At 24.2% G+C, this 12,466-nt stretch overlaps 1 protein-coding gene across 1 annotated transcript; it reads left to right on the forward strand.

Moving 5' to 3' along the window:
- The first annotated feature begins 1,363 nt into the window (after positions 1–1,363).
- LOC114128137 (bumetanide-sensitive sodium-(potassium)-chloride cotransporter-like) lies at positions 1,364–11,457 on the forward strand. The gene is made up of 17 exons (XM_027992582.2): positions 1,364–1,641; positions 2,237–2,498; positions 4,026–4,276; positions 4,334–4,448; positions 4,516–4,655; positions 4,708–4,902; positions 4,980–5,211; positions 6,161–6,282; positions 6,788–6,923; positions 7,004–7,215; positions 7,281–7,519; positions 7,588–7,755; positions 8,339–8,442; positions 8,560–8,674; positions 10,552–10,676; positions 11,117–11,222; positions 11,284–11,457. Exons 1-17 carry the CDS (start codon positions 1,591–1,593, stop codon positions 11,411–11,413), a joined length of 2,703 nt encoding a protein of 900 aa, XP_027848383.2. The 5' UTR covers positions 1,364–1,590; the 3' UTR covers positions 11,414–11,457.
- The last annotated feature ends 1,009 nt before the right edge of the window (positions 11,458–12,466 follow it).

Raw genomic sequence — 12,466 nt, forward strand, 5'->3', positions numbered from 1 at the left:
TAAGTGTTCATTGTCTCTCAATAATTGTAGCTTTAATTCTAAAATGTATTATTTTTAATATTATGTGAAAATAGATAGTTGGATTTTTGTGTTTTGTGACCTAATCAGAAAAAAATTATTATTTTTTAATCACTTCTACTTCTATTTTAATTTACAAAATTAAAATATGAATTAAATGGTCTATGAACAATTATTTTATTATCATAATATACTGAGTGATTTTTTAACGTTAGATCTACTCGTTTTCTCACAGTCAAATATATTGTTTCTCTTATATACCTATAATTAAAATTTATTCATGACTTATTAATAAGATAAATCAAATTTATTTACAATTTTTATTTATACACAATTATAATGTTACATACTAAATAAAAATAGTTATTTTTACAGAAAGAGCTAAGTTTTTATAGATAAAAAAATAAAAACCTAAAATTTAGATGGACAGACGGACAGTTATATATACCTACCACAAACTAGCAACATGTATTACTGTATAGTATATTCCAGTAAATACATAAAATATTAATAATTTAACAATTCTTAAAAGAACAAAATTGAAAATAACGAGTGCCTTATGCTAAAAATTGCTAAAAATGAAGTATGTATAGAACTCATACTAAAATACTTGATAAAATATAAGTAAAATTGTATGATTACAAATAAAAAAGATAGCTTATTCTTGCTTTCATATAAATTAAATACATATAATAAATGTGTGTGTGTGTGTGTGTGTGTGTGTGTGTGTGTGTGTGTGTAATAAATATATAATAATTATATAATAAATGTATTGGTATAATGGGACAATTTGATGTTCGGTTGCCTCTATTTTAGGGAACACCTACTGAAAAAAAGCAATCGTTGCGTAAAGGAAACAGTTGCGTTGTTTGTGTATTTCTGGTTATTTTTGGTTTTTTTGTCTCATAATACTCGTTTTTTAATTAAATTTATTATTTTTCACTATAACCATTATTATAACTTTAGATTATTAGTTCGTTGTATGCTTTTTCAGTGCATAAAAGCATTTTTTTAGATCTACCTTCAGTTTTCAGCTTATTATGATCAAATATTGATTAGCCAATAGGTGAATAATATAGGTACTATTGTACAATATTTTGAACTTAACTATAATTGACATGCGCAAACATTGACATATTGCTGGAATATTATAATATACCTTCACGCATTTCATTTATTTGTCAGTTCATTATATGTATCATTGTATCATACATTATAATTAAAATATTCAATTAATATTCACAATTAGAAATATTAAAAAAAATAAATAAATAATAGCAATAAACATTCTTATCATAAATACAGCAATTGTACATTTTATGGCCAGTTCGTTTTGTTCATCTGTGTAAAATTTTAATTATAATAGCCTCTAGAGACATGTTTACCTAGTAAAGTATTCCATTGTTTTTATCTATTGTAAAGATCTCGTGAACTTTTACAAAATAATATTATTATAACCAATGTTTTTGTACGAGTTATTTAATTAATTAAAATAATAACTCAATTACTATACATTATATGAAGCACCATTTTTTTAAAATGTAGCAGTTATAATTTTGAAAGCTTGAAAACATGTCAGAACACGAAGAAATTAAAAGTAATAATCGTCCGTGGATTGATCAGGTACACATAAAAAAAAACTTAATTATATTTATTTTATTTTATTGTTTGTAATGAGCGCCCACTATAGAAATTACATTTTTTATACATTACAAATTACTCGTATAATACCTACACACAATACGTTTTCCTAACTACTCCTATTCTGAGTAATTTTATTGTAATTATGGAATACCTATTTATATTTTTACAACTTATAAATTTATAATGTCTTCAGTCATTTTTTTTTTAATTTGTAATTGTAATTTTAAGTAGTTATTACTTATTGTATTATAGTTTTTGCGAAAAATTTTACTTTTTATCTCAGTTAACTATTTTGGTTTTTAATATTATTAAAAAGCAACTACTATTAAAACATACATTAAAATTGTTTAATAAAATTAATTAGATAACTAATTTTATTTAAACTCAAAATTATTACATATTATTAATCTGACTACCTACTAGATAATAACTTAGAGTATTTCAGTATTTGTACTTTTTCAGAATATGAAAAAAACTTACCATAAAAAAATGTGAAAATTATATCGATTTATTATTATATATTATATACTTTTAAGTTTTATTTGTACAGTAATAGATCTAATTATACTTAAAGATTCAATCGTTCAATGAATTATATCGTGAAGAAGAAAACAATGTAGAAGTGAGCCCAGGAATAAAACTAGGATGGGTCAAAGGCGTATTAATTCCATGCCTTCTAAGCATTTGGGGCGTGATGCTTTTCTTGCGGATGCAATGGATTTTAGGACATGCTGGAATCTTTCATTCAATTATTATTATTTTAATTGCGCTGGTTATTATACTAATCACCACTTTTTCACTATCTGCAATCAGTACAAATGGGAAAGTAAAAGGAGGTATTATTTTACTTAAAAATAATTTAAAATGTCTTAAATATATAATTAAAATTGCATAATATATTATACATATTTTACTATTCTATGGTGATAATATTTGTTCAATAATACTATAAATTGAGAAATCCTAATGTCTCCTATTTATAATTATTTATACTTTTTACACTTAATCACCTTAAAAACTGCAGACAGAATTCAGATATAAAATTCTTATGCTTATTTTGATGAGGTGGAAATAGTACTTGATAATGATAATATTCTCAAAATTTACCAGAATGATTTTAAAATATTTATGTAATATATACATTTATTATATAGGTCTCAGGTATATCGTACAGTAGTAGTTTATAATAGCCTAGGATGAGCACAGACTAGTTATAAAATTGAAGTTTGTTTTTGTTAATAAATTCTAACTTAACTATAGTTACATTATTTATTGAGTTACTGAATAACTATTTATATATTTGTATATTTCATGTATTTGTTGAACAATTTCATTAATTATTTTTAATAATCCAAAAAGATAAATTAAAATTTATATGTACAGCATTATTTAAAATCATTTAAAAAAAATACTATAATTAAAATTCAATACATTTTTTTTTTTTTTTTTTGAGACGTATAAGATGTAATACAAGATTTGTTCTTTTTATACATAAATTATACTATTTTAGTAATAATAATTTTTAGATCACTATTTTATCTAACTTTGCTGGTATTTTAATTGACCAAACTATAATCTAATCAAATTCTATTTTTTTTAAAACATTTTAAATAATTTAAATTTAGTAATAGTAAATTGAATTACTATTCTTACTTTATAGCTAGTCAGGAATTATACAAAAACTTGACCAAGCTGATAATAACAAAAACAGATTATGTTTAAAAGCTATACGAAAAAAAGGTATAAATATTTTTTTTATATATTATATATATTTAACGTGTAAAGAAAATAACCATTAAAGTAATAGTTTATACAAAATTAAAAATAAATTAAAAGTATTTATAATCAAAATGGTAATATTAATGAACTGAAGTTACAGATTTTTATCCCATTATGAACAATGAAATCCATCTTAAACCAATCATAAAAATATTTGAGATTTTTTTACTAGTGTTTATCGTTTATAAGAAACTATCCTATGTTAGGTAAAACTGTTTCTACGTTATTCGCATACACTCAATAGCCTATCTTAATTGATTAATATTTTAAATAATTATTAGTTACTATACAACTACACATTCAAAATTATAAGTAAAAATAACACATCGTTAGCTATTATAAAATAAATTCAAAAACCAATGTTCACCAATCACAAATCTTGACTTTTCAGTTTTTCATTTTTTTAGTATTAAAAAGATTGAAAATATAATTTAAAGTCGATTATATGTTGATGGAAATTTAAAAATATTGAAAATACATGGCATAATTATTTTCTTTCCATCCGTCATCTTTATCTTTTTTTAATAAAAATATATTTTTAAGTAAAACTTAATGATTTATTTATTATTATTTCATTTATTTAGGAGGCCTTTATTTTATTATTTCTCGATCAATTGGTCCAGAATTTGGAGCTTCAATTGGTATCTTATTAGCATTTGCTAATACAATTTCTGCAGCTATGAACACAATTGGATTTTGTATATCTTTAAGATCATTACTACAAGAAAATGATATAAGCATAATAGATTCAAATTTTAGATTCAGAGCATTAGGAGTATTTTCTATAATAATTATGAGTATACTTTGTTGTATCGGCATGGATAGAGAAGCTGAAGTCCGTATACAAATATTTTATAAATTATTAAAGTCTTTATAAAATGTTTTTTTTCAGGTACAAAATGCTCTTCTTATTGCGATAATTATCGGTATTTTTAACGTAATTATTGGTTCCTTTAATGGTCCAAAAAGTAATATAGCAAAGGCATCAGGCTTCACTGGACCTAACAGTAATATATTTCATAACGATTTATCAATTATAACTTGCAATTTAAGTGATTTAACGTTGCATTCCAGTGGAAACATTTAAGCAAAACTGGTATTCAGACTATAGGATTGATAATAACGTTCAACAATCATTTTTTACAATTTTCGCAGTTTTCTTTCCATCTGTAACTGGTATACAAGCTGGAGCAAATATATCGGGAGATCTTAAAGTAAACAAGACAGTATTAATTCGATATAAATTATCATAAACCCACTTTTTAGGATCCTAGTGCATCAATACCAAAAGGAACATTATTATCGATTCTCATTACCATAACTTCGTACATTGTATTAATAATAGTACCTGGAGCGGTTCAACTGAGAGAAGCGAGTGGTTTTGAAAACGAACTTCAAGATGGATTTTATTTGAATTGTTCTTTTAGAAATTGCACTAAAGGATTGTACAATGACAAAAATGTTAGTTAATTATTAATGTAATTAATGTACATATCTGTTATGTATGCAAATTAACATTTTTATTTTTAATGTTTTAGCTGATGCAATCAATTTCTTTGTGGCCGATAACTATATATTTCGGTTGTTTTGGAGCTACTATTAGTACTGCCTTAACTGCTTTAATATCCGTTCCAAAGTTATTACAAAGAATGGGACAAGATGATGTTTATCCACTTCTTAAATATTTAGCAAAAGGCTATGGAAAAAGTAAAGAACCCTATCGCGCACATATTTTTGCCATGATTCTGTCATCAATATTACTTATCATAGGTAATAAAAGGGTAGTTTACATTAATTTATACGTTATAACGCTTTATTTAAGACAATTTTTAATGTTTAGTGATTTTATTAATTATTATTGGTTAAATTTCAAGAAAAACTGCAGTATTCTTTCAAATAAAGATCCTAAATTTCTATCAAAGTATTAATATAATACAATAAATAGTGTAGAACTTATAACTTATTACAATTAAGACTAATTAATACTTAAAAAGCAAAATGCATAAAAAATTGTAAGAAAAATTATTTTTTAACACTAATTTATAACTTATTGGACTTAAGATCATAACTCATATGACAACATGATCCTGTACCGAAGTCATGTTCTTACTTTTTTCCATTTATATACTTCTGTGGCTCTGTCACAGTGTTACACTTCATATAATACTACTAAATACATTATTTTTAAAAATATATACTTCGATAATTACGAAATAATAACTAGATATTAGCTAGGTACTTAGTTAATTAAATGCTTTTTATACATTACACAATATAGTATGTATGGTAACTGCATTACAATTTGCATCATTGCCAACGTATATTACCCACATATTAAGTCTAATGTAGTATTCCAATCCTTTAAATTTATTTTTATATGTTATTATAGCTATATTAAATTAATACCCAATGTTTAAATAACAATTTTTTATTGTTTTAAAAATTATATTATAAGATATTATACATGATTTAATTTGGTTCGATCTTTTTGATCGTTAAAATATAAAAGGACAATAGATTATAAATGCTATACAAAAACTGAATAAATAATATGCATCAAAGTAAACTATAGCAAAATTATCTAATAGATTTAATCTAATTTTCTCAACTTCACAAAAATAAAATTATTACAATTTATTTGAACTAACGTAGCCCAATAAAATCTTTTTTTTTTTTTTTTATCAGAATCATTTAAAATTGTTTAATATGTATTTTTCAGGTGAATTAAATGATATTGCCTCATTGATCTCAACTATTTATTTATCTGCATATGCTATGTTAAATTTATGTACATTTCATATTGCATATTTTAAACCTTTGGGTTGGAGGCCGACATATAAGGTACTCATTTAATAATATAAATACTTACTACTGCAGTACTTTACCAAACCCGTGTTTAATTAAAATAATAAACACCAATATATTTGTAAAAGAATTTTTTAAGAAATTATTTTAACTCGGCAATTACAGATAATAATAATACAGAACAATTAACAAACATGATTGAAAGATAAATTAATAATTACAATATTACTTAGTGTTTATTATTGACAATCGATTGTGATATAATTTGAGTTTCAATTGCAGCGATGAATGGGGAGATTGGATTTAATAACATTGTTAGGTTGGATAGAAATGTTGATAATACTAATTCAATGATCATATTTTGAGGTAAATTATTGGGCCTAACACCAAAAGTATTAAAAATACGTAATAGATTCAAGATTGATCTGAAGAGCAGTATTGAGGAGAGGCTCATAAAAATATATTCAGTACCTATGTATTGTTTATACTACACACATTTTTTATTTTATAACAACAAAATATTAATTAATTATTTTTTTAGTTTTACAACAAATGGTTAAGTCTTGCTGCAGCTATTATCTGCATTATCGTAATGGTATTTATCGATAAAAAAATGTCTGCAATTGTTGGTTGTGCTATATGTATTTTATATAGAATTGCCGCTAGAAAAAAAGAAGGTATGTTAAATTACTTGTATATTTTCTAAAATAATTAATTAACCGATTTTTGTATTATTGTAAATTATATTTAAATAAAGTGATAAATTGGGGATCTTCTAAGCAAACACGACACATAAAAACATTTATAAAAAACATATATAAGTCCAATACTATTCGATATCATGTTAAAAACTATTTACCTAATTTAATTGTGTTTTCTGGAAACCCTGAGTCAAGAAAAAAGTTAGTTTCTTTAGCTCATTTGATTACTAAGAATAATGGTATACAAATGTGTGTCAATATTGAAAAGGTTGGTTATAAAAAATGTGAAATAGTTTCATTTAAATATTAAAATTATGAATTATTTTTCAAAAGATATCACTTACGCCAAGACAAAAGAAAATACGCCTTGACAAAGGAATTCAGTGGTTAAAAAATTCTGGAATCAAGTCCCTTTATGTTGTCATTGATAATATCGGGCTGGATTTAGCAACTCATATGGTATATAGCTGTGGACATGGACAGTTTAAACCAAATATAGTAATGGTTGGATACAAGTCCGATTGGCTAAATTGCCCGTATCAAGATCTTCAAACTTATTTAAATATTTTCAAGTAGACACCATTCTAAAACTATATAATATATTAAATATATTATATTAAAACGAATATTTCGGTATTAGTGTCGCAAATATGAATGGAATGTCAACAATCATGGTCCGTGTATCATCAAGTGAAAGTTTTGAAGATCAAAATTTATTAATGCAAGATTTTAAGCACTTAAACAAAAAGGAAGAAATCCCGTACAAAACCCAATCAAATCAAAATACAAGTATTAGAAACCAACAAAAGTAAAAATAATTTATATTATTATTTATTTTAAAATTGTAGGTATGACTAAATTAGTTATTTAGATTTTCAATTAAAAGTTTGAACATTTAATATCCCTGGTGTACCTAAAAGTCTGTTTTTATGTCTAGTCATTCAATCGATATTACGTTCCCGTGGTTACCAATATCAATATTTACAATTTATTTATTATTAAAATTTAAAACAAAAGATACCTATGATAAAAAATTAAATTAACATAAAATAGATTAAACAAACAAAATATATATATCGTTTGTTTTCGAACAGGATTTATTCCTAGACAATATTTAAGTAAAATACCAAAATATGAATGCCTATTGCTTATACTTTAAGAATTTTAAAAACGTCCTATTAATTATAAACAAATGAAAAAATTTAATTTATTTAAGTTTCTATACATAAAAAAATTATGTTTCATTAGGTTTTATAATTTTTTTAAATTGTTTATAGAATTATAGTTTAATTTTAAAGCCGGGTATTGAACACAATCACACAGTGGTTGACTTTAATAATTTATTAATTATTATATCATAATTGGTTTGTAATATGGATTAACAATTGCAGGGTAGCTGATTGCTTTGTAAAAATAAAGAATAAAGAATTTTCATTTGATAAGAAATCAAAGCATGATGGGACAGTCGATGTATGGTGGTTGTTTAATGATGGAGGTTGGTATAAGCTTACTTTTGTTTTGTAAATGGTTTATGTCGTTTATGATAATATAGCTTAGCAAAACAACTTATTGGTTATAACTTATAATAAAACTGTTTTTAATTTCAATTTAGGATTATCGTTAATCATTTCATATATATTAAAACACAGAAGTACATGGAAAAATTGTAAATTTCGAATATTTGGCGTAACCAACAGAGTTGAATGTTTGTCTGAAGAAAAAAACAAGTAAAAAATATAAATTTAGAAATATCAAATAAGTAATAATAGAATTTATTTATTATGACGTATGCTCTACTTAAAATAGATGTAAATTGTTTTTAAAGTACCTACCTACCATAAGTAACTATTGTATTATATTTTTTAATTAATTTTTTTTCTTTTAGTAATTATGTAACCATCAATGATGAAAATTAGATAATAACGTAGATACCAAGGCAATATCATAAATCCCTAATACCTATTAGTAGACGACATCGTCAATGCTAGGCATTAACTAACAATAACTTACGCAATGTTGTAAAAATCAAATATTTTATTAATACATTTACAACTATGACTAGGATTCAGGAAATTATCTACCTTAATGTCTAATACTGATAGACAATGTTAATAATTTATTTAGTTCAGTAAAATACTTGACTTGGATCAGGAATTTATAAATATAAGATCATTTATACATAATGATTTATTTTCAAGATTTAATATACAAAACACTTCTAATTGTATAAAACATTACTTTTTACAACCATATCTATTAGTTTTGCATCCTGTTTTACAATTAATACATTTTATATGAGTATATCCTTGTGGCTTGTGATCCCTCGATTCCATAACCAGCGCCCAACAGTTTCACTAACAGTAACTTCTTTTTCTCCATATTTTAGTATTAGATTTATATTGGATATGGTACCTATTACCTACTATATAAATGACATATGTATCCAATAAACACCTATCTTTTACTTTCAGACTGGTACCTAATGTGGGTCCCATCGACATGATAGAGCCGCCATAATTACGTTATTGTTAGTATAGATTATAGATAAATCGATTTTACAACACAAGGCTATTTCTAATTCAACATACAAATAATTTATTTAATAGTTTTATCAACTATGTCTATTTAAGCCCGGAATTATCGTCATTACCTAGTAAATATTTCTAAATATCAATGCGACATTGACTGAAAATGATGAACAAAACATTATTCCTATTTAGTAAATATGATATACTATCTATTTGATCGAAAATACCGTTATTGGCTAAATATTTTCGTAAGTTCTTTAATTTACATCTTTGATAGTAACATAATATATACACAATCTGTAAATTTAATATTTACAATAAGTATCAATGCATATATGTTGGAAAAGGATAAATATGGGTTTCCTCCTCACCACAAAAAAAAAAATATGTCTTTCATCATAAAAATGTATTTCTACAAAATTACAAAATGTTTCTCTCCTTTAAAGTTTCAATAGTATGTCATTTCTAGTAGTGTTACTTTATAAGCTGAGACTTTTATAGATTATTTTTTTTTCTTGGATTAAGGTTAAATAAGGCGTACATCATATTTTAGTCCTCTTCTTCTAAGATTTAAATCTTTGCAGCACTTTCTTTTTAGTTTAAGGACATTTCTGTAATAGTGTTGAAACTTGAAACCAATACCTATATACCTACTAAGACCAAAATGTATTGGTTAATAATTTCCGTTTATCCTACATTTATTTTACTTTATGTAGAGGTATTAGGTTTATCATAAAATATTAAAATGTAACTACATTGTTTTGAAATATCTAATCTATTTACAAGTCTAATACACCTGGAGTATAGATAGTCATTTTTAGCTCTTCAAAAGTTTGTAGAAACCAGATTAGTTTTTCTCTAATAGGCTTAACTATTAAATTAACCCCAGCATAGTTACACCCACTTAAATAGTCCAAAAATTAATAATTTATTTTATACGGCATTGTGGTGATATACTGGTATGGTATAGAATATTATAAATTTACCATACGTTAGATACACATAAAGACAACAAAATATTTACAAACTTAATAAAAACATATATTATTATGTATACATAAACATATATTTTTCAGATTAAAACAATTACTATCATTGTATCGAATTGATTTTGACTACTTGGATATAATTTTATCAAACACCACTGATCTTTCAACAATGACATATTTCAATTCTTTATTGGAACGCGCATCTTCCAAAGGTACAACTTTGATATACGTTTAATTATCTATAGCAGGGGCCAGGGATGGCAAATCCATGGCACGCAAAGATTTTTACTATAATATTATGATAATAGATAAACATATTTAAAATTTTTTTTTATAACATTCAATATTATAGCAATATAATATTTTTCATGACACGTAAAAAAAAAGGTAAATTTTTGGCACGTGGTGTTCAAAAGGTTTGCCACCCCTGATCTATAGTATATAATATATACCCATGTATAACATTAGGTACTACAAAACAGATCCATGACCATATAATTATAAATAACAGAATAAAATGGTGTACAATCATATATTTTAGCTAATTAATCATTATTTTTTTTTATTGTTCCGGTGATATATAATTAAAGAATCAACTAGGTATTCAAAAGATAAATAAAACTTATTTTAATAACTTGAATTTATTATCTAGAGAATCAATTTGATGAGTACAATTTACATAAGGAACATATTTCTGAAACACTGTTTTTAAGAGATTTAATTGAATTGCATTCGTTTAATTCTGATCTTATCATCTTGTGAGTATAATAAAGTTTATTTTTATATGAAAGATTGATTTTTTTTTAAAAAAAATTTCAGAACAACTCCGAAAAATAATGAGGAACTCAATATATTATTCATGTGTTGGATAGAAACGATTTCTAGAGGGTTACCACCGTGTATTATAATCAATGGGAGCACAGAGCCAGTTATTACCGTCAATGCTTAAGCCATAAATAAATATAAAATGCGTAATGCATATATTACACTTTATATTTAGTATACAATCACGAACTCTTGAATTTCCTTTCATGTAGAAAGTTATAAAGAGAGCTCAGATTTTGTAGCAAATGCTTCTTTTGATAAGAGTGTCATAGAAAGATAGGTTAAAGATAATTCTTATTATATATAAATACTTTTGAATCCTTCTGATTTCAATGAAATAAACTTTATTTTGCTTTTTTCCCCATTTGCTTCTTTTAGATTCTGAACGGAGTGATGAATGTATTGATTTTACAATGATGTGTATTTTTTTTTTAATTTTTACATAATTTTTATAAAAATTTAACCTATTTTTTTGTATATTATATTTTGACTATAGCACCCAATACAATAAATTTTAATGAAAGTAACTTGACCAAATATATGGTCATAAATTCCTTTTTTAATATTTAATTTAATGTGTAATTTAAATTTGTTTTTTATAGTTAGATTTTATAAATGCTTTTTTAATTTTTCAAGGATTTATTTTGGTACAAAAACGGATCCCTATAGTTATTAATTATTATTATACTTATTTTTTTTTTTTTTGCAATTGGGACTAGATTCAACCGAAATCATTAAATCGCAATCTCTCATATCATAATACGTCAAGTCAATTTCTTAGTTGGTGTTTTATTACATAACATAGACATTATGTCAACAACTCGAAAACATACTTTAATACTTTTGCATTTATTTGTATTGAATAAATCGAAAATAGTAAAAATGAAAACAAAATATCTTAGAGACATTGAATGTGTCCCAGATCTCAATAATTAACCTAAAACTGTCTATAGGACTTTATTAGACCAACGCTTCAGCAAACACCTTCAAAAATTAATATACTGTATAAATGTATTAATTATTTTATTCAAATAACCTGTTTTTTCACCTTAACTACTCATAAAAATAAAACACATTTTTTCATTATCATTATGGAACTCTATATTTTAAAATGAAAAATTAATAGTAAAACGTAATATATAATATTGAGTATTTCTTAAATTATCATATGATAAGT

The sequence above is a fragment of the Aphis gossypii genome, chromosome 2 (genome assembly GCF_020184175.1).
Source record: "Aphis gossypii isolate Hap1 chromosome 2, ASM2018417v2, whole genome shotgun sequence".
Taxonomy (NCBI): Eukaryota; Metazoa; Arthropoda; class Insecta; order Hemiptera; family Aphididae; genus Aphis; species Aphis gossypii.

Excerpts from the sequence above, each read along its gene's own strand:
- LOC114128137 (XM_027992582.2), top strand. The coding sequence starts at position 1,591 with ATGTCAGAACACGAAGAAATTAAAAGTAATAATCGTCCGTGGATTGAT. Across the intron at positions 6,924-7,003 it reads TGCCGCTAGAAAAAAAGAAG|TGATAAATTGGGGATCTTCT; the intron begins GTATGTTAAATT and ends ATTTAAATAAAG. Across the intron at positions 8,443-8,559 it reads GTGGTTGTTTAATGATGGAG|GATTATCGTTAATCATTTCA; the intron begins GTTGGTATAAGC and ends ATTTCAATTTAG.